At 38.7% G+C, this 23,620-nt stretch overlaps 1 protein-coding gene across 6 annotated transcripts in view; it reads left to right on the forward strand.

Moving 5' to 3' along the window:
* The window catches only part of ARID4B (AT-rich interaction domain 4B), a 133,521-nt gene that overhangs the window by 556 nt on the left and 109,345 nt on the right, over nt 1-23,620 (forward strand). For all 6 annotated transcript variants that reach the window (XR_009696032.1, XM_061161450.1, XM_061161453.1 and 3 more), the window contains exon 2: nt 569-623. Coding sequence is in view for 5 of the 6 variants with exons in the window: in XM_061161450.1 (XP_061017433.1) it covers nt 618-623 (6 nt within the window). In the remaining variant the exon portion in view is untranslated. The remainder of the gene's footprint in view (nt 1-568; nt 624-23,620) is intronic.

The raw sequence follows: 23,620 nt of genomic DNA on the forward strand, positions 1-23,620 counted from the left end.
TCTGTCGCCTCCTGGCCCCTCGGCGCTCTCGCCGTCCCCTCGGATCCCGCTCCCACTTGTCGGGTGTCCGTCTCGGAGCGGGACGTGAGCTGAGGCTCTGCGGCGGGTCGGTGCAGCTCGCGGCCCTCCGGACCTCCCGGCCCGTCCGCCGCCCCTGCTGTGCTCCCCCAGGCCCGGCTCACGCCCGCTTGGACTTGGGGTGCGCGGCCCTTTCGAGGGGGAGCTGCCGGAACGGCGCGGAGGCCCTCGGGCAGGAGGGCGGCCGGCCCCGCGCCGGCCCCCAGGCTTGTTGTGAGTTTCTTCTCTGACAGAAATGGCGTCATTGTCGGAGACGGGAAACTCCGTCGGGTCCCGACAATGGGGACGGGAAGCTGTCGAGCTGTGTAGGTGGCAGGGTTTGCGGGGATGGCGGGGCCAGAGGGGACCCTGGATCGGCGTTTGGTGGTTTGGGGGCTGACGCCTCCTTGAGTCCCTTTTCGGCGTGCAGGCTTCGCTGGAGTCCCTCCGCCTCCGCCAGTGCAGAGGGGTGCCCGTGATGTTGACGGGGTGTCTTTTGTTTCTTCTCTAGGTGCAGGTGAATCTGGTATTTTCGGGGAGTTCGCGGCCCCAGGATCATCATGAAGGTAAGATCACCTCCAGAAGACGAGCCTCGGGGGCTAGAGAATCTAGGAAGTGGGGGCTTTGATCGAGTTCGGGTAGGGGGCCCCTCCGAGTTTTCCCGAGGAAGGTGTGTGTGGTGGCTTGGGGCCCAAGCTCGTCCCGGGAGACGACGAGGGTCAGCTGGTGTGGTTATCGGTGGGCTTTTCTGTGGAGTCGGAGCCGGTTATAGGATATCTCGCTGAGGATGATTTTTCCCTTTTTGCGGGGAATGAGAGAAATAGCTGCGTGAATTTAAGTGTTTTAAAAAGCAGGTCAAGTAATCTGACTCTAGGAACTGAACTGTATTGTGGTTCTATCGGTTACAGTGATGAAAGAACATCTCATTTATTGTGTGAACAGTATTGTGAATTTTTAACAGAAGACCTCCTTGCTTAGGGAAGTTAAATATAATCTTAATTGAAAGATTTTTTGAAGAGAATGTTGGTGATTTTTACATAATTCAGAGATAGCAGTTTTTCCTTGTATTTCCGGGGATTTAGGATTATATGGTGTGTTTTCCTCTGCTGATCGATTAGGTCTATAAGTTATCAGATGCTGTATTGCATTGTGATAAAACCCATGGCCAGGTTCTTTTTAAATGTAAACATGTTAACTGAATGGAGGATATTGTCTAAAAGAGTACAGTTTGCTTAAATGGTTGAAGAAATTATAGTCATAAACTTAGTACAGATTGTTTTTTCACTTTAGAGAATATGTGATTGAATGCTGTCATATTTTTTAACGCACTTTAGGATGAAAAGCCTTAGATATCTGAAATGTTCAGATTCAACTGGTGGAACTTAGAGACTTGCAGGTATTTTTCATCCACTACAAATTCAGAAGAGCTTGAAAAGAGTAGAGGGTTTTCACAAGGATAGAAATGCAACAGTCAGTATGTTAAAATGTAAATGACATCTACTTTTGACAGTCCTTTGAATTATGTTTTTAAAATTTTAATTCTCTTCAGAATCAGGACCACTTTTATAGTACTGCATCCAAATTAAGATTTGCAGTAGTTGTTCATGGTAGAAAGTGAAAGCCATGACTACTTAAATATTTATCAGTTACACAAAGTAGTTAAATTCAGTCCAGTTATTTTTTTTTAGGTTTTTTTTTTCTTTTTGAGTTTGAGGTGCTATAAACTCCTACATGAAATAGTTTAAATCTGCTGAATTACTATTTCACCTTCATGTAAATAAAAAAACAATCAGTGATGTTTCAGAAATGAATCCCTTTTGTTAATCACAGATGCTAGCTCTGTCACCTTCTGTCTGACCTGTGTGAAACAGTGACAAGTAAATTTTTTAGAAAAAATTATATTTTTGGCATTGGACAGCAATTTCTATAGAAAAGTGTTGGGTTGAATGATTTAAGTTTATAGAGTGAGTTAGTTTGGAATAAATGTTGTAGTCTGTCAAAGTTTCCAGTGGCGTGCCTGGCACATCTAGGGTACTATGTTAATTTTTGGTTAAAGGAAATGTAGTAAGTTGAAGGTCTTTTAGATTTTCTTTTTCTCTCTTCCTTTCATTTTCTTTTTTTTTTTAACCTGTTAAAAAATTGAAAGTACGTTGGAAACTTCAGCTTGAAAGTTTCATAGTATTAGGCAAATGCAATTTTTTGGTGTTATTTTAGAACTACTCATTTTAAAGATTCAGCATTTCCATTATTACTGCCTATAAAGTTACTAGTAATGTTAAAAGGAAAGAATTGTTAAAATAATCTTCTAATTTTATACAAGAACTGTTTTTATCAGTACAGTAAGTCCTGTCTTTGGGACTCTACTAGTAATCATAAGTTCTAAAAACTTAGCTTATTTCTTTCAACTTAAAAAGTTGAGAGGCTGCTCATGATTGGTATTTGCTTTAACAAAATTGTAATTCAGAAAGTATGTGGTATTGATTATATTAGACTTTAGATTTGATTATATTAGACTTTAGATTTTCTCTTGTGTGTGTTCCCAGTCTCTATATTGTAATGACAACTAAGCCATGGAAGGACTTAGGCCAATTATCAGATCTCCCAAAGAAATTTGTACTTTGTAGCAAGCTTTTAAATTTGTATTATTTGTCCTCCTAGTCACAGATTTAAATTTTATTAAGTGACAGCATATTGAGGTAACTGAAAAAGTGTGTAGTAATAAACTTTTTTGGTTGTTGCTTTAAAGTCCCAAGGCAAGGAAAAAATAGACCCATCATTTTAAATGTTGTATGTTTTAGAAGCAATTTTCCTGTAGTACTAACTTTAAGAATTTATTTAAATAAATAAAGTCTCTTTACCATATCTCGTGGTTCTGCCCGGTGTGTTTTTGAGAAATACGGCCATAGTATAAAAGCGGTTTTGTGCTTTAACATAGATCATGACATTGGTGTTACATTGGGTTTACTTTTCATACTTGTGATAAACCTTTCAATGTCATTGATAGCACATTGTGAGGAAATGATAGATTATTGAAGTCTGTAAATAATTCTAAGACTTAATTATGTCAGATAGATTTTCTGTTTTTTTCTAAATTTTTTATTTTTTTTTTTTGCTTTATATCCTGCATGTTATTAACATTTCTCTTTACACTGCAGTAAATTTTCAAGTGGAAATGGAACAGAGTAGACATTTCAGAATCTTTAGGGGATAAGTGATTCAGATGGTTGTGCTTAGGATCTGGGGAGATAGACTTTTTCAGATGTACCATTCTCTCCTCAGTAATCACTGTGTGAGACCACATAAAAATAATGGATTGATTGCACGTCCCTTTTGAAATATCCTTTGTTTGTGTGAGTGTTCTTAGTCCCTCTCTCCCCACCCCACCCTTCTCCTTTCCTCTCTTTGGCTCCTTCTCTCCCTCCCTCTTGCCCTTCTACCTTTTCTTCCTCTCTGGTTTTTTTTCCTTCCTCCCTCTCCCCATCTACCCTTTTCTCTCTCCCCGTTTTATAAATCATTCAATTAACAACAACCCCTTCCATGTGTCAGGGAGTTTGACATGAAGGTAAATAACATTGTCAGTCCTGTTCTCAAGGAGCTCATAATTTAGTTGAAGATACAGAAAAAAAATAAAGCAAACAGTACATATTGAATTATACAAGTATTTTTTGCTGTACAGTATTTGTGATAAGTGTGATGGGAGGACAGAAGAGGACATCTAAAGCAGAGAGCCATGGAAAGTTCTCTGGTGGACTTGGCATCTAAGCTGAAAGTTAAGGCTTTCGCTAGGTAAGAAGAGTAGAAAAGAGTGTTTCAGAGAGGGAACAACATACTGGAAAATAAAGGAAAAAAACAAGATGATATATCTGGAAACTGTGAGTAGTTCACTGTGGCTGAGGTTAACATAAAGTGTGATGTATTTGGGGTAGGAATAGGAGGGCAGTGATGGGAGATGAAAGTAAGTCAGGGAGCTGAAAAATTTCTGGAAAGCTACATGGAACCACTGAAGGTAAGGATACTGGGTTTATACCGTAGAGAGATCACTTTGGTGGTGTTACAGTGAAATATCTAAAGGGAAATCCGAATGGAAAATCTGGAAGTTCCAGGTGATAAGTCAAAGTGAGACGTGAATAAGGAGCTGATTCATGGGAGACTTAGTTTCAGGTGATAAATCAAAGAAAGAAGTGAATAAGGAGCTAATTCCATGGGTGTAGAACAGAGGGAATAGATCTGAAATATTCAGGAAGTAAAATTGAGGACTAGTAACTCACCCTGGGATAGAAGGAAGATGGAGGTTTCTGTCTTGGAGCATGAGATAGATGTTATTTTATTCTGAATTAGGCTGTGACTGGAGTAAACATGAATAAGGTTTTGAGTATTCAGGGGACCTATAGGAGGTCCGAATCCAAGTGGACTTAACTAATTATTAAGAGTAAGGGAGCAGGTAGAATGAAATCGGAGGCTTTGTTAATCCAGTGTGAACGTTAACCTCATAGTTAATATTTATGGTATTTCAGGGTACTTGGACCCATATTACAGCAAATGTATTTTGTGCTATAAACTTGTGATCTTTTTAATGAATAGGTAATTTTGTAAAACACTGACTTGTTTTCTGTCAAATTTCTAATCCTTTGCTTATTGTAATTTTTAAAAATGTGGTACATATATCATGAAAGAATGTGTTTTTGCTAACTTACCTTGTAAATGCAGTCACTGAGGAGATACCATGTGCCTTGTTTGTACTAGATGTGACTGTTGGTATTGAGGATACAGCAGTAAACAAAACAAGAATTCTTAAGCCTTGTGGACTTTACTGTCTACAGTTGATGCTTGACCTGCACTTATACATGGGTTTTTGATAAATACATGTATATGTAGTGTAAATGTATTTCCTCTTTCTTATGATCTTAATAATAATTCCTTTTCTCTGGCTTACTTTATTGTAAGAATACAGTGTAAAATACATATACAAAATATGTGTTTATCGACTTTGTATGTTATTGGTAAGGCTTTTGGTTAACTTCAAACTATTAGTGGTTAAATGTGGGGGGAGTCTGAAGTTATACATGGATTTTCCACTGCATGGGGAGAGTGGGGCCCCTAATCTTTGTGGTGTTCAAGGGTCAACTGTATTAGGGTGGATAGACACCAAACCAAAAGAAAAAAGTGGTAAGTTCTATGAAGGGAGATGAGGCAAAATCAGGATAAAAGGGTAGAGTAACCGAGAGTGTGACTTTAGGTTAGATTGTTTGATCTTGAAATGTTTAAGGAACAGGAAGGTGTCCTTTAGGGCTGAAGTGGGAGGAGATGAGGCTTGAGAGCTCAGGAGGGCCAGAAAAATGTAGGGCGGTGTAGGCCATGGTAAAGACTTAAAGTCTGAGTGTGCTAGGAAGTCACTGAAGAGTCTCAAGCCAGAGAGTGAAGTGATTGAGTAGGGAGTCAGCTGCAGGGGAGTGGGCGTGGAAGTAGGGAGATGAGTTGCAAGTCAGTTTGATGAGAGATGGAGGTAGACTAGGTGTGGGAAATGGTTGTATTGAAGGTGGGGATATAGGAGTGTAATGAATTGGGTATGAGCTTTCTGCTTGCTGCTGTTTGTAGATGACTAACCCTCCCATCCCCAGTCCCTTTAAAAAAAATCTTTTTGCTGTGATTTGTTGGAGAATAGTTTCTTGGAACCGAGTACAGCCAAGGAGCCATTCCCAACCCTTTGTTGTTGTTCAGTCACTCAGTCGTGTCCGATCTTTGCGACCCCATGACTGGAGCACGCCAGGCTTCCCTGTCCTTCACTGTCTCCCAGAGTTTGCTCAAACTCATGTCCATGGAATCGGTGATGCCATCCAACCGTCTCATCCTCTGTCACCTGTTCTCTTCCTGCCCTCAGTCTTTCTCAGCATCAGGTCTTTTCCAGTGATTTGGCTCTGTGCATCAGGTGGCCAAAGTATTGAGGCTCCCAACTCTCAGCCTTCCATCGTTAGCGGGCAGTGAACATTAAACTGAGCCGTCCTTTCTGTTGTTTTGTTTTGCTTTTGAATTTTAGGAAATGAGGTAAAATTCACCCGTTAAAAAGGTATTTATTTATAATTTTGTTAGGCCAGGTCTCAGTTGCAGCATTGCAAGGTCTTTAGTTGCAGCGTGCGGTATCTAGTCCCTGAGCAGGGAGTGAACCCAGGCCTCCTGCGCTGGTAATGCAGTCTTAACGTCTGGAGCACCAGGGAAGTCCCGAAATTCATCCTTCTGCAGTATACAATTCAGTACCTTCCACAGACTGTTTCCGTCACTACTGTCTTAACTCCAGAACATTTTCATCTTCCCCAGAGAGACCTGTTATCCATTAGTAGTCACTCTTTCTTCTCCCTTCCCTTCATCCTTCCTCTGGCAATCACTAATCTACTTCCTGTCTGTAAGAATTTGCCTATTCTTGACATTTTCTAGCAGTGGAATCATTTAATACGTGACCTTTTGTGTCTGACTTCTTTCACCTACATAATATTCTCAGAATTCGTTCATTTTGGTATATGTCAATATTTCATTCCTTTTAATTGCTGAATAATATTCCATTTCCCTGGATAGATCACATTTTGCTGGTTCATTTATTTCTACTTTTGCCTATTATGAATAATGTTGGTGTTAACATTTGTTTCAGACTTGTGTGTGAACATACATTTTCCATTTTGGGGGTTCTTAGGAGTGGACCTTTCAGTTTTCAGAGTAGTGATACTACCTCTGGTAACCCTATTGAGAGCTGAGTGTTTTGTGTTGTAGAAAGTGGCCACTAAAGAGTTGGCCATTTAAAAAATTCACTCAACATTTATTGAATCCTTGCGTGCTAGTCTCCAGTCTAGCCATTTAGGATATATCCAGCGAACAAAACAGGTAGAAAGTCCTGGCCCTGTGGATCTTACCTTTTAAGATGAGGTGAGGGGCAGACAAGTAAGAATAAACATAACAAATCAATTATCTAATTTGTTAGGTGGTCAGTAGTAGAGAAATACGAGGGGAGCTTGGTAAGGAGGACAGGGAATATGAGGTGGATAGGTGGTAGCATGAAGTAAGGTGGTCAGGTAGGGTTCATTGAGAAGATGTGTGTGTGAATACTTGACAGAAGGATGTAAGGGAGTTAGTCATGTGGCCTCAAAGGCAGCTGGGTGTGTTCAGTGACCTGCACAGAGGCCAGGGAGCTGGAGTGGATGAAGGAAGGAAGGAGATCAGAAGTGGATGGGGTCAGACAGGTAAAGGGGGTGCACGCTGGGGATGGAGCACATCAGAGCCGATCACCTGGGCCCTTGAAGGCCTTTGTAAGGATTTTAACTTTCACTCTGATAGAAATAGGGAGCAGTTGTGGGTTTTGAACAGAAGAATGATGCAGTCTCATTAGAGAGTGGCCAATTTTCCTTATATTTTAAAGGATCACTAGCTGCTGTGTTAAAAACAGGCTGTGGGCAAGTCTACAAGATGGAACCCGACCAGTTAAAAGCTGTAGTCATAAAGAATGGTGGCTGCCCCAATGAGGGAGGTGTGGAATGGTCAGCTTCTAGGTGTGGTTTGAAGATGGAGTCGAAAGAAGTTCTTGTCAGATTGAATGTAGAGGAAGGTCAAGGAGGGTACCAAGATGTAGATGAATAACTGGAAAACTGGGATTTTATGAGGAAATTAGGGCTGCATAATTTTTGGAAATAAACAGTTACATTGAATACGTTTATAAAATATATTTTACATTTGTGGGAAGTGCTGACTGGTATATTGCTTGGTGAAATATGACTAAACTCAAAATATGGATATGCTATATAGTGGACCCTTGAATAACATGGGTTTGAACTGCTTGGGTCCACTTATACAAGAAGTTTTTTCAACAAATAATAGTCATACTATACAGTGCATGGGTAGCTGAATCAAAGAATGTGGGTCTGCAGATACAGAAGGCAGACTGTAAAGTTATATCAGGATTTTCAGCTGTCCCTCCAGTCTCCCCACCAGTGTTGCTTAAGAGTCGACTCTATTAGGTTTTTAGTTACAAATACTTGAAAACTTTGCCAACTTCCCTTTCTGATGAGTTGTGTACAAACAGGACTGCTGTTGCCTTCATTAGGTGTTAGAGGACAAGGGTGTTTCTGCCTCACGTGGAGCAGGCTCTCTGTTCTGTGGGAGATGACACCAGCAGTCATCTGTGGGGCAGAATTATTTAAATATTGCAGGTTCTAGAAGGTGTGGATTTTGATAAGGCACATATTGCAAGTAGAATTACTTAAAATTTTTTATTGATACCTAAGTGCAGAGCATTACTTTTTAGCTTGTGACTTACCTTGAATACAGGAGACAAAAGAAAATACTAAAAAAAGTCTGTTTCTTTCAGAAAAAGAAAAAAGAAACTTTTGGGACTTCTTTACACCTAGTGGACATTAAATGAAACATGAGCTGTAAATAACAAGCTTTTGTTCCCAAGATGACTGAAATATTTTCATTTAATTACTTTACATGAAAATAAGTCAGTATATTTGTTACCTCTTAAACTGCTAATTAGTATGTTTAATTTTAAGAGAGAGCTTTTGTTAAATAAATTGAGGAGTGCAGGAAATCTTAATGGTCACATTTCCCATGGAAGATAATGTGTTTCTAGAAATCTGATAATTTTCATACTAAAATTGGAGACAGCATTCAAGTTTGTGGAGGAAAAGTGAGTTTAAATAAGTATGTAAACAGTTTAGCAGAAAATAAAAGACAAATCTACTAGGGTCAGTTCACAGAGACAGAGAAACCAAACTTCCTGTTCACCTCACATGCTAACAGTCATGTTTTAGGTTGGTTAATAGGACTAAGGGACAAAATAAAAGAGGCAGAGAAGTTTTAAAATAACGCTTGGCTTAATGAGGATAATATCTAACTGTGAGTAACTAGATGTACTGAGTGTTAGGACAGTTGAAGATAAAGCTACAATTCTGCATTACTCTGCCTGCTGTATCTTTCCAGCTCAACACTGGTGCCGGCAGTCTGGTGGGCAGTCTGGTAGTAGACACGTTGATTCTTTGCGGCAATTACTGTCATTTGAAGGAAGAAAATCTTTATAGAAAGTAATTTAGCTGTCACTTGAGAGAATAATAATTAGTACATAGTCTTTTACTATTGAAATGTGTCAGAAAACAGTCTATATGGGACAGTGAGATAGATACTTTATGTAGACTTTTCTTACTTAAGCCATTTTTTCCCCCTTAATTTATAGATGGGTTTTTGGCAGTGTGACTTAACTCTAGGAAATCTGAAGTCCTATGTCAAGGTTTTGACAAACAATGAACTGCTGTCTCCTAATTTGATAATCTTGCAGGGCATGCTTGCTTAGAAGAGTGTCATTGGTAACTTTTAGTAAGTTTCACTTAAAGTCACACTAATTTCTTACCATTTTCTTTAATAGCAGAAATGAAGATTATAAGTCGTCAAGTCTTAGACCAAATGGCATTTAAAGAAAAGACTCACTGTATACTGATAGTAAAAGTTATACTTGAAAATGACTATAAAAACCACCTTTTTTTAGTGTAAGTGCCCAGGAAATAGTGTAGCTTAGTGATTAAGAGCATATGGCTTGGAAAGAGAGAGGTCTTGTTCCCAGGCCTGTCTTTCTGTGTTCTGGCTATTGAAATTTGGGGAAAGTTATTTATTTTTGAAGTGAAAGTAAACATCAGATTCATTTTCTTGCAAAGTGGGGTGGTAATATTGATAGTTACCTTACAAGGTTGTGTAAGTACTAAATGAAATAACATTCAACTTAAACTGTACATGTTCTGAGTAGTCAGTACGTGGTAGCTGCATTATTCTGGTAAAAGCTGTCACTTCTTTTATAAATGGGTAGAGTGAGGATTCTTTCATTGAGACTGCTTGGGATTAAATTGGGACTCTCATGCTTGCCAAGTTGTGGGCAGTTTTCTTTAACTTTCTAGGAAGGCTGGTGTCCTTGTCTTAGATGAGGAACGGTGGTAGCGCTTACCTCATGGGGCTGTTAGGGGTGACTCAGTGTAATAACAGGATCCACTCCATAGTAAGTTCTCACTAAATTGGAGCTGTTATTGTTAGTTCATGGAAAGAATGTGTAAATGCTTATGAGTTTAAATGCTTTGGGGGTGATACAGTGACTCTAGTCTCTTTTAACTTAAAGGGTGATTTGGAAGTTGGGGGAAGAAGTTATAGTTTTGTGATTAAGATTGAAGCCTGTTTTTACTGCCTTTGTGAAATCCTTAAAAAGACTGTTCAAGGGAAAGTGAAAACCAGATTTCTTTATTCCAAGAACTCTGCCTCCATTTCAGACCTTTATTTATTCTAGCCCTTCCTGATGCAGAATCTTCTCTTAGTAAATACTGGCCCTCTCTTCTAATTTGCTGCTGGCTTGCCTAGATGGGATTCTTTCAAGGGAAAAGTAAATTTTACTTCCAAGCCTAGAGGTTTTTTGTTGGATTAGGTGAGCCACTGGAGATGTTCATTTTCTAAGCAAGCATCCACATCCAGCTTTGCTTATATAGGGAAACGTCTTTTTCCTTCTCACGATCTGATCTGATCACTGTTCGGATGTGGCGGTTAGTCACCTGAAGCTGCTCTGCCGTGGCACACTGTGGGGGTGGGGTGTACGAGGCCTGGGGCCCTGCCAGGCCTGAGTCTGTCTCTACCCGGGAGAGTAAAAGGAAAACTGAACAGGCTCAACGACAAAGAGCTACTATTGTTGTCAGAGTTTAAATGAGGCAGCTTGGCTTTTACCTCTTTGGGAGTTTTAAAAATTTTAGCTTTTTATATTTTCAGTTTTATCGTGCTAAGTGTATCTCATCCAAGGTCCCATTTCATTTTTTTAATCTGAATATCCTTGTTGAAAGTTGTTCAGTGATTTCTTTTTTTCTTGTCTGGGCTGCTTGGCTTGTGGCATCTTAGTTCCCGGTCCCGGGATTGAACCCTGACCTCCTGCAGTGAAAATGCAGAGTCCTAACCACTGGACTACGAGGGCAGCCCTAAGTTCAGTGATTTTTTAAAAAAGCTGTTCAGTGTCAGAGGGCTTCACACTTAGTAAGTCACCTAATTTTGCTTTGCCTCAATTTGGAGAAATACTTTTCTAAACTAATCTGTCCTGTTCCTAGCAAAATTAAAGAATTTTTTTTTTGTTACGTATAAAAGCAGTTGCAGTTTGCTGTAAATGTTAAAAAATTACAGAAAGATAATGTGTACAGTGTAAAAGTCATTACCTTCTTCCTGTTGGTAACTTGATTTAAAAGTTTGGGGTATATTCTTCCGTAACTTTTTCCTTGCACGTGTAAACTTATATATGAGTATTTTTTGATATGTATGGTTTTACAAAAATGGGCTTATACTTTGCATATTGTTCTGTGGCTGTTTTTTACATCTTCCTATATCAGTTTATAACAGGTTTATGTCATTCTTTTTTGATGCCCTCAGAAACATTTTATTTGCATTCAGTATGCTATTTTCTCTACTACCAAATGATGTACTTAGGGCAGTGCCCTGTTTTGTTAGCTTTGCGTTAATGGCAGAGAAGTGTAGGCCTTGCTTAGCAGTGTTTGGCACTCAGTAGACGTGCAGTGCATGCGTGCTCGGTTGTGTCCGAGTCTTTGCGACCCCATGGTCTGCAGCTGGCAGTCTCCTCTGCCCAAGGGACTTTGCAGGCAGCAGTGCTGGAGCGGCTCGCCACTTCCTCCTCCAGAGGGTCTCCCTCAGTCAGGGATCGAACCTCCGTCTCTTGCATTGGCAGATGGGTTCTTTAACGTTGAGCCGCCTGGGAAGCCCAAGGACTCAGTAGGTGTTATTAATTTATTTGAGTATCTAGTACTACGAGGTGGTGAATAGACCCAGTCATCTGTAACATTTATGATACTCTCTCATAACTCTATAGATTATTATTACAGCTACTGTTAGTGAAATCTGATTGCATGAGATTGCTCTTAAAAGGTAAGCCGTGGGAGGTAGTGCGGGAACATCCCGTCCTATATGGCTGTTTCTGAAGAAGCTAATGTTGTTCTTGGGATCTCTAGTAGCGTTTATTAGAAAGGTTACTTTGGGACAGACCACTCTAGGTAATGACCCCAGCAGATGCTTAGTCAGAACATGTGGTTTGTATAGTATTTTTTTTTTAAGCACTATAGTTAGGTTTTTAAATGGCACATTATGTCTGTAAAATTTCTTAATCATTAGTTATTTTTTACAACATCCCTTTGAGGCAGGTCAGCAGCATTTTTCCTTTTTTATGGTTGAAAAAGCAGATGCAAAGATGTTGAGTGATTTGCCCACGGGCACACTAAACTTATGGCAGAATCTGTTCTTCTGTTAGTAAACTGAACCATGCTACTTTCTGCTAGGTATGTGTGAGTTATAAAGGTGTTATCATTTTGTGACCTTTTGATGAGTTTATGTAATAGCAAGTATAGCTTAGAAACCATTTCTTACTTTGATTGAGAGGAACAGTTTTCAGGCTAAAACTTAATTTGCATTATGATATTAAATATTTTAGGGAAATTTATCCTATTCTCTTAAATGTAGAATAAATTATATGAAAATATATTAAAATGAACTACAGTGGACTTAATTTTTCTGGGAGAGCCTAGTCTAGCTTGAAATTGTAAGTAAGAGGAAAATAGTATGGGCTTGAAGATATTTTAAAGTAGGAGAAAAATGAATTGTCAGGTGATATTTTCATGAGTAATTTGAGTTGAAACACTATGGCTCATAGAGTCAGAAGAGATTTTTAAAGATCATTTGGACCTGTGGATTTAGATCCCAACTCTCCTGCCATGTAACAGCATGGAAGGTTGTCTAGGCTAAAAAAGTGTCCTACACCTTCCTTACTCATGCCCACCCAAAAAAAGTATCTACGATTTTGGTAGCATTCCTTAAGTTATAAGTTCACTTGTCTGAAATATCCTCTATTTACTTGTTAGGACTTGATTCTATTGTTCCATAAATTGCTGGTGTATTTTTAAAAAATATTTAAAAATTCAGAATTAATTCCTATGTATTTTTTTTTTTTTAAGATGTCAAGAAACTATTATGTAAGAGTTTACAAGTTGAATTTTGAAGCATTGAACAAGACAGAGGAAACAATCACTGCTAAATTTTACTTCTCCTACCTGTGTTGTTCACAAACTTTAGCAAAATCTTGCAGAACGGTGACAGATTTAGGCTGTATTTGTTTCATATTGCTGCTGTAACAAGTTGCTAAATATTTAGTGACTTAAAACAACACAGAGTTATTATTTTATAGTTCGGTATGTCAGAAATCTGAACTGGGTCTCACTGAACTGAATTCCTTCCTTGGTCTCTCCGGGAGAATGTTCCTTGCTATTTCCAGCCTCTGGGGGCTGTACACATACTATTGGTTGTTCGCGCCTCTATCTTCTAAGCCAGCAGCTAATATCTTCAAATCTCTCTGGCTTTGACACTACTTCTACCCCCCTCTTTCATTTATATTAGGGCCCTTGTGATCTCATTGGGCCCATTCAGATAATCCAGGATAATCTTCCCATTTCAACGTCAGTTGGTTAACGTAACCTTAATTCTGTCTGCAACCTTAATTCCCTCTTGCTATTTAACAGCAGTTTCACAGATTCAGGGAATTAGGATACAGACATTTTTTGGGGAGGCCATTATTCTGCCTACTACAGACTTCTTAGTTCAGCAGGATCTATTTAACCTTTTAGGCTGTCCCATGAAATGAGATTAATATTTACTGTTTGCTACAAGGAAATTTTATGGAAATGGAAATTATATGCCATTGCAGACGGACCATGCATAGAATACACTCAGAAATATTAACTGATGCTTTCTGGTTGGTCTTTTGTATTATGTAGATGCTTAACTTGTGGATAGGTCGTCTCCACGGTAAGCAGTGAGTGGGCTTGGTAAACTCCAGTCTGAATACCTGGAGTTACACTTGGCCTCTGGAAGCAGAACAGGGTGTCAGTGACTCACAGGCTTTCCAGAGAATGAGCCTTCCCTACTGTTGTTTACATTTAATTTGACTTTTATAAAGGCAGGCTTTTGTCTTAGAATTCAGCTTTTCCAGACCTTTGTTTGTTGAGGATAGTGTTAATTTATAGCATAGGGTTGAAAAAAAGATGAATGCTTAACTGTAATTTGTTTTATGGTTTGAAGCTGTTTCAGTCTCAAAGATACAACACATTTTTTTAAGCAGTATGCTTTTCTACTTGCTAGGATTTTTCAAAGAAAGTTATGACAATAATTAATGGAGAGGCCTTGAGTAATTGTAGTTTTAAATCTCAGCTCCTGGTGATTGATTGTTTTGTATGTGCCAACTTGATACTCTTTTTTGAAGTTAAACTTGAATAATTGCTGTGTTTAATGTTGTCATTTCCTAAATTTTCTTTTGAGTCTTCCAGCTCTCAGAACTGTAGTGCTGTGAGGCAGGATTCGCAGAGCGGAGTAGTAGATAGTGGGCATGGCTGTTAGAAAACCATTTCTAAAGTCGAAGGGAATTTTAAGGGTAGATATGTCATCTCTGTTATTTCTGTCTCCAGGTTAAAATTTGAGTTACATTTATCTAGGGGCTCCCCTGGTAGCTCGGCTGGTAAAGAATCCTGCAGTTCAGGAGATCCTGGTGCGATTCCTGGGTTAGGAAGAAGGGTTCCTTGAAGAAGGGATAGGCTACCCACTCCATTATACTTGGGCCTCCCTGATGTCTCAGCTGGTAAAGAAGCCACCTGCAATGTGGGCGACCTGGGTTCGATCCCTGGGTGGGGAAGATCCCCTGGAAGAGAGCATGGCAACCACTCCAGTATTCTTGCCTGGAGAGTCCCCGTGGACAGAGGTGCCTAGTGGGCTTCAGTCCATGGGGCTGCAAAGAGTTGGACACGACTGGGTGAGCCCACAGCACAGCTCTAGAATGAACATAACAAAGCATTCCTGTGTGATCATTCCCTAGGTTATCTTGTAGATATAGATGGAAAGAGGAATCCACTGACTGTCTTATTGCAACTATGTTTCAAGGAAGAAATAGAAATTTTCTCAGTTCTGTGGTAGGAATAAGTTGGTTTTTCTCTGCATTGCATTATCATGTATTTCTTTGCACACATAGCTGCTGATTGAGTATGATTTAAGTTAGAATGTGTCTAAAGATATGAGTTGTAACCAGTCATTTGGTTCTTCTAGCATTAGAGGATCCTCTGATTCTAACTAACCCTTCTATCCTTTGTCCTCTTGTTATCCTCTACATAGTTCTAGCAGTGTCCTCATCACACTCTAATGACAGACAGGCAGTAAATCCTGGGCAATTATTTATTTTCATACATGCATCAGTACAAAATAACTTGCACAAAGTTCTGTCCGCCCTGAGTTGTAAATTTATTCTCTCAAAGTTTCTATTTTACACATATCAACTATTTCTGTTTTATAAATATCGAATAGTGTTTTTTAGAATGTAGATAAATGAATGATTTGAGTTTGGTAGCACATATGGTACTATATTCAAATTATCTAGCTTTTTAAAAATTAAGTATCAGCACCTCATTTTAATGAAGGTGATAAATTCAAGCACCACCCTTCATTCTCAGACGTCATTACAGGTGTGTTAGAAGCAAACAAGCACGTGTTTCAGGATGTGCTGTTGCCTGCCTCACCACCCTCATGATGGAGTAGCAGTGGAATGGAGTTGTTAGGTTTAAATTCGGCACTGCCCCTTAACTAGTTGCAAGACCTTTGGCAGTTAGGAAAAGTGGGGAGAACAGTATTTGTTCCAGACACATCATACATTTAAGAACTGTGAGGGACTCTCAAGACTTCTCCTGGTCCTAAAAGAAGCCTTAGACTCCTTTGCAAGCTAAGGCTTTGGGCGGCTACCACCTATGGATAAGAATTATGAATTCAATCTGGTGTAGACCTGCCTCCTCACTTGAATCTCTTGACTCATAATCCAGTGTTCCTTTCCATTATATTGTAGAGAACTGCTCTACTGAGAAAATAACTCCTTGATGTGTTAGTGTCTGATGTTAATTTTTGACGAGACTGAACTCTCAGGATTTATTATCGTTATTAGGATATTAAACTTGGAAATTTTAAAAACAGAGTTTATCCCCTTGAAGAACACTAAAAGCTTCTTATGTATATAAACTTGGATTAAGTTCAAACTTTAAGATGTACAATGAGAGACTTACAAGACTGCAGTTTTCAATGAATGAAATGCCTCTGTGTGTGGATCCAAGCCAGCTTTCTTGGTAAGTATGAACAGTGTGGTTTATTTAGTTCCCCATCTCCATGCGCGTCCAGTTACAACTCAAATTGCCTTTATTGCATATTAGCTCAATTAAGTGTTGATGAAACAAATACAGGGTCCTAATTAAGCACAATGAAGATCTTATATTAGTGAAGCAGTATATTACCTAAGCACAGATCTGCTAAACAAATATTTAACCAGTCCAGTGGATAGGCACAGTGACGATCATGTAGGTAGTAATTTACATGCATGTTTAATATGATGTAGTAATTGGCATTTGGATTAATATAAATATGTTATTTGAAACAGTATTTTTATTTTTTTGAAAATTGAATGATATTCAATCTGGGGACTCTAATAAAAACAAGATTGTTAGAGATGAATACACTTGAGGGTAGCAAGCACACTGGTGATACACAGCTTTAAAACTTTATTACGGAAACTTAAAACATGCTAAAATGAGGTTCAGTCAGTTTTCCCCTCCTCGGCCTCAGCCGTTGTCAACGTTTTGCCATTCTTGTTTTTGCCTTTGTACTCTGCTGCTCCTTCTCTCCGCTCCCCATCACACGTGGGATTTTACAGCAAATTCCAAGTATCATTTCACAGATATCTTTATCCAAACATAGGTACAATGCTGTTGTCACAACTAATAATATTAACAGTTTCCTAATGCTGTCCTATAGTTAGAAATTTTCAGATTTCTCTGTTTCCAAAATGTTTTTCACAGTTGGATTGTTTGCATTAGGTTCCAGATAAAGTTCTCATGTTGCAATTGAAAGTTATGTCTCTTAAGCCGAGTCATTTATTCTGTAAAGTCTCCTCCCTTTTCATGCCTTACATTTGATGAAGGATCCATGTCATTTAATCTTTCTTTCATTCTTTGTTTGGCTCATTGCATCTTTTTGATTTTGTTTAACCCCTAACTTTCCTGTAAGCTGGTCATTAGTTCTAGAGGCTTTTTTAGTGAACATTCTTCATAGTAGGTGCGGCATTCTCTCTACTGCGTATCGTCAGGATACCGGGTTGATTCACTGTTACCAACGCTGTGATTGGTCGGTGATTTCAGGTGTTGTCAGTCTTAGCTGGCTACTATACACACCCTGTCAGCTCTCACCCAGTGACTTTAGTCCCTACTAGTGATTGTTGCCTGCTCCATTGTGTAAGGATCACAAAATAGGTTTTTAATTATATCACTCCTACTACATTTATTCGTTGAAATTCTTCATATTTAGTGACTCTGCAATACAGAAATGCAGAATAAATGATCATTTCCCCCTGACTTTGCTGGTGTTTAGAATAATAGGTTGGTGCTACAGGAACCTCTTAAAATGACCAATGAAGTATTTTGTTTGTTTTTGTTTAGTTGTTTTAGTGTCATGGATTTTTGTGTATTATTTGTGTGTTCACCCATTGTAGTTGCTGTTGGTGACACTTTTAATTGTCTCATCTTTGGGCGTTTGGGGTCTCTTCAAATGGACTCCTATGTTCTTTTGATAACTTCATTACTTTCTGTCACAAGGAATCTCAGGTTCATTTCGTACATTTCTTGTCTCAGACTTGGAATCAGATGTTTGTTTAGGAAGCCCTGGTTTCTTCAAGCGAGAAACGGTTTTTAGAAATCACAGTCAGGATATTAGGGGCATTACTTGCTACTGGTTTTGTTATTGCTTCTAGATATTTTTAGTGCTTAGGCTCAGGAAATGATTGTTTTTTGTTTGTTTTTAAAGAGGAGAAATAGATGACTTTTACTGATATTTCCAATTTCCATAAAAATTACAGACTTTAAATATATATATATTTTATTTATTTACTTTTGATTAGGAAAGTTATGACCAACCTAGATAGCATGTTGAAAAGCGGAGACATTACTTTGCCAACAAAGGTCCGTCTGGTCAAGGCTATGGTTTTTCCAGTGGTCATTTATGGATGTGAGAGCTGGACTGTGAAGAAAGCTGAGCGCTGAAGAATTGATGCTTTTGAACTGTGGTGTTGGAGAAGACTCTTGAGAGTCCCTTGGACTGCAAGGAGATCCAACCAGTCCATCCTAAAGGAAATCAGTCCTGGGTGTTCATTGGAAGGACTGATGCTGAAGCTGAAACTCCAGTCCTTTGGCCACCTCATGCGAAGAGTTGACTCATTGGAAAGGACCCTGATGCTGGGAGGGATTGGGGGCAGGAGGAGAAGGGGACGACAGAGGATGAGATGGCTGGATGGCATCACCGACTCACTGGGCATGAGTTTGAGTAAACTCCGGGAGTTTGTGATGGACAGGGAGGCCTGGCATGCTGCGATTCACGGGGTCGCAAAGAGTCGGACACGCCTGAGCGACTGAACTGAACTGATGTTGGGTTTTTGTTGCTGTACAGGCTTTTTTCTCTAGTTCCGGCCAACAGGGGCTACTGTATTGGGGCCAAGTGGGGTGTTGGGCTTCTCATTGCAGTGTCTTCTTTTGTTGTGGGGCGTGGGCTCTAGGCTGTGTGGGCTTAGTAGCTGTGACTCCTGGGCAGCAGAGCACGGGCTCAGCAGTTGTGGCTCATGGACATTGTTGCTCCAGAGCATGTGGCATTTTCCTGGGCCAGGAATTGAACCCACATCTCTGCATTGGCAGGTGGATTCTTTACCACTGAGCCATCAGGGAAGCCCCAGACTTTTGATTTTGACTTATTTTATATTTGTATCTTTTTATTTTATGCTGAAAATCCTTTATGCTAAAAATATTCCTAACAATTTAAGCATATATTGCATATAACATGTATACATTTTTTTTACATGTATACATTTTGAAATAATACCAGTCTTACTAGTCATAAGAAGACTAATTAATGCAACTTTAAGATTCATTTATGTTATTTTTGTCCTTAGGCTATATTACTCCACTAGGAATATAAGAACAGAATACTTACTTTAAATTGGCTAGAAATAATTGTTCCTATGTGCTTATCCTGCCAACTTGAAAAACAGGTCATTTACTTCATTTTGCTTTTGCTTTTTCAGGAATACTCTAATTTTTCCTTATTAATTTTTTGATATAAAATATTTACATTGTTTCAAAATGCTAGGGGTATTTTTTTAAAAGATGCTGCTGTTTGACACATCATAATTCTCCCCATATTCTATCACTAACTAAAGAAATGTATTGTTTTATCATACGTTTTAAAATTTAATGTCTGCTTGTATGAGTTTTTAAGGTTCAAATATAAAAGTCCAGTGTAAATTTCCCAAGTCATCAGATGGCTGCTAGATGGCAGTAAATAGTTCTTGTTTATATATTGCTTCTTAGAATTTCCAGTGTTTTACTGGATTTTGTCATGAGAAGGCAAATGGATATATAATTGCTTAAAAGTTGTGATTGTGATGTTTCCAGATAATCAGTAGATAATTCAACCCCTCCCTCCCTAGTCAATTAACAACTATTTAAAGATGTTTTACAGGCTGATGTATTGAAATCACAACATAGATTCAAACTTTTAGATTATGTGGCTTAAATTTGCCAGACTGGGTACTTTCCTATCGGAAGAGAAAGAAGAAATCTTACCCCAAAAGTTTTTTGTATGTATAATTTTGCTGAATTCCTAGCTGCCATGGAAATAGATGTTAAAATAAGTTCTTGAGTAGGTAGGTGGTGACAAAACTGGCTGTACTGGGCTGCTGGACTTTATTTGGCCCTGTCTTCCTGTCACCCTTCCTCTTGGTTTTGTTTGTTTTTTCAGTATCTGTGCTTTTTAGAATATTCTATGTGCTGGCTTACATAAGTTCCATGAGTGGTTTGCTTTTGCTTACATTGGTACTATTTAGATAAGTAAGATATTTTATCTCATAGGTTATTGAATTGGCTTGTTTTTTTTTTTAATGTAAATTCTTACTGATTTACTATGGTTAAGGGGTATAGAGACTGGTATATTGATGGTGTTGGGTTTGTTTTTTTTTTTTATTTTAAACAGTTTTATTGAAGTAGGCACATTAGGTGTTAATGCTTCTTGGAAAAGGTCTGGAAGGACCTGTATCAAGTTGTTAATGTTGGTGGGAGTAAAGAAAATGTTTAGTGTCTACTTCGTATTGTTAAAATGTTTTGATTTTTTTTTAATCAAATGTGTACTGCTTCATTAACTGTAAAAATTTTCCACTTCCAAAAAATTTGTTAGTGATCAGTAATACAAATGTATAAAAATCTGAGGAAAAGTAGAAATCCTCTGTTATTGCGTATATTTATTTATTTGGCCTTGACTCTGACAGTGAATTGTGTAATGTTGGTCCTTAGTTACTGTACTTAGATAACAAGGCTGACACTGCTTACGTCACAGTGTTGTCATGAGGTTAAATGGGATAATATTACTGAAGCATAATGCCTGGCACATGAGGAGTGAGCAGAGGAGTCTTCTTAGATGCTCTGTAGGTCTTAGGAGGGATGGAGCTGTGTACATACGAGGAGTGTATTGTGGAATCTTACAAGAACTTTGACTTCATTTGAACTAACAGCCTTCTCTTGGCACTTCAACTTTTCTTCCCTGTATGTATATTCCCAGAGGACTTCCAGTTTTTCTGCCCAAGAGAGATTTTGGGTCCACTTTGTACCTGTTGTGTTACTGTTACCTACAAATAGGTATATTTATCTTGCTCAGTAAAATGTAAGAAGTCAGAATTCAGGTTTTATAGGTATCCTTGATGAATTGACCTCCTCAATATCAAACTGGGTCATTTGATTTTAAAAAAGGATTTTTTGGTTTGTTTCTTCCAGATGTCACTGTAGATATAACCTGGAAAGTTTGGAATTTTCAAGAGCCTTTGTAAACTATACGTAAATCAACAGCTTTAGAAATGAATGTTTGGAACCACTCCCAGAATGTTAAGGATATGAGGTTTTTGTAGGCATATGTCTACAAACACTTCACAAAAGCAGACTCTTAGAGATAATTAGGATGACTGCAAAACTATATTGCATGTAATATGCAATGAAATATAGAAACATATAACTTATTTGGGGATATAATATTCATATTGTTGAAGTCCAAATATCTATTTTTTCATTTAATTTTCCTAATGGTTAAAACACTTACATGGCTGATAAGTTTTTAAAAATATATAAAGTGATATAGTAAAAAAAACTTGCATCCCATCTTTTCCCTCCATTTTTTGAATTTCCTTTTTTCTGCTATTGTTTATCATGCATGATCATCATTCCAGTATTTCCTATTCAGAGAAAAACAAACACAGACTTGCCTTCTTATTCCTCTCTCTCTTCTTGCTTTTTACCTTCAGTTTTTAAATCATACATACTATTCTGCACTTTTCAGTTTTGTCACTTAACACATCTGGGAAATGTTTCTCTACCAGTACATAGAGAGTGCCCTCATTCATGTGTTCTCTTATCACTTTTTTGAGGTTTAATTTTTACACTAAAAAAGTAAACCATTATAAATGTAAAAACCAATGATTTTAAAATAAATGCAGAGGGTTATGCGTTCATCACCACAGTCCAGTTTTAGAACATTTATATCACCCCTAAAAAGTTACCTCCTGCCCACGTGCAGTCATTGCTTACTCCCATCTTTAGCCTCTTTAACTACTCTTTAAGAAAAAAGTCCGAAATGCAGTATTTGGATGCAATCTCAAAATGACAGAATGATCTCTGTTCATTTCTAAGGCAAACCATTCAATATCACGGTAATCCGAGTCTATGCCCCGACCAGTAATGCTGAAGAAGATGAAGTTGAATGGTTCTATGAAGACCTACAAGACCTGCTAGAACTAACACCCAAAAAAGATGTCCTTTTCATTATAAGGGACTGGAATGCAAAAGTAGGAAGTCAAGGAACACCTGGAGTCAGTGGCACATTTGGCCTTGGAGTACGGAATGAAGCAGGGCAAAGGCTAACAGAGTTCTGCCAAGAGAACGCACTGGTCATAGCAAACACCCTCTTCCAACAACACAGAAGAAGACTCTACGCATGGACATCACCAGATGGTCAACACCAAAATCAGATTGATTATATTCTTTGCAGCCAAAAATGGAGAAGCTCTATACAGTCAGCAAAAACAAGACCGGGAGCTGACTGTGGCTCAGATCATGAACTCCTTGTTGCCAAATTCAGACTGAAATTGAAGAAACTGGGGAAAACCACTAGATCATTCAGGTATGACCTAAATCAAATCCCTTATGATTATACAGTGGAAGTGAGAAATAGATTTAAGGGACTAGATCTGATAGAGTGCCTGATGAACTATGGACGGAGGTTTGGGACATTGTACACGAGACAGGGAGCAAGACCATCCCCAAGAAAAAGAAATGCAAAAAAGCAAAATGGCTGTCTGAGGAGGCCTTACAAATAGCTGTGAAACGAAGAGAAGAGAAAAGCAAAGGAGAAAAGGAAAGATATTCCCATTTGAATGCAGAGTTCCAAAGAATAGCAAGGAGAGATAAGAAAGCCTTCCTCAGCGATCAGTGCAAAGAAATAGAGGAAAACAATAGAGTGGGAAAGACTAGAGATCTCTTCAAGAAAATTAGAGATACCAAGGGAACATTTCATGCAAAGATGGCTCAATAAAGACAGAGATGGTATGGACCTAACAGAAGCAGAAGATATTAAGAAGAGGTGGCAAGAATACACAGAGGAACTGTACAAAAAAGATGTTCACAACCCAGATAATCACAAAGGTGTAATCACTCACACTCACCTAGAGCCTGACATCCTCGCATGTGAAGTGAAGTGGGCCTTAGGAAGCATCACTACGAACAAAGCTAGTGGAAGTGATGGAATTCCAGTTGAACTATTTCAAATCCTCAAAGATGATGCTGTGAAAGTGCTGCACTCAGTATATCAGCAAATTTGGAAAACTCGGTAGTGGCCACAGGACTGGAAAAGGTCAGTTTTCATTCCAATCCCTAAGAAAGGCAATCCCAAAGAATGCTCAAACTACCACACAGTTAACACTCACCTCACACGCTAGTCAAGTAATGCTCAAAATTCTCCAAGCCAGGCTTCAGCAATATGTGAACCATGAACTTCCAGATGTTCAAGCTGGATTTAGAAAAGGCAGAGGAACCAGAGATCAAATTGCCAACATCTGCTGGATCATTGAAAAAGCAAGAGAGTTCTAGAAAAATATCCATTTCTGCTTTATTGACTATGCCAAAGCCCTTGACTGTGTGGATCACAATAAACTGTAAAAAATTCTGAAAGAGATGGGAATACCAGACCACCTGACCTACCTCTTGAGAAACCTATATGCAGGTCAGGAAGCAACAGTTAGAACTGGACATGGAACAACAGACTGGTTCCAAATAGGAAAAGGAGTACGTCAAGGCTGTATATTGTCACCCTGCTTATTTAACTTATATGCAGAGTACATCATGAGAAACGCTGG

Source organism: Dama dama, chromosome 15 (assembly GCF_033118175.1).
Source record: "Dama dama isolate Ldn47 chromosome 15, ASM3311817v1, whole genome shotgun sequence".
NCBI classification, from domain to species: Eukaryota; Metazoa; Chordata; class Mammalia; order Artiodactyla; family Cervidae; genus Dama; species Dama dama.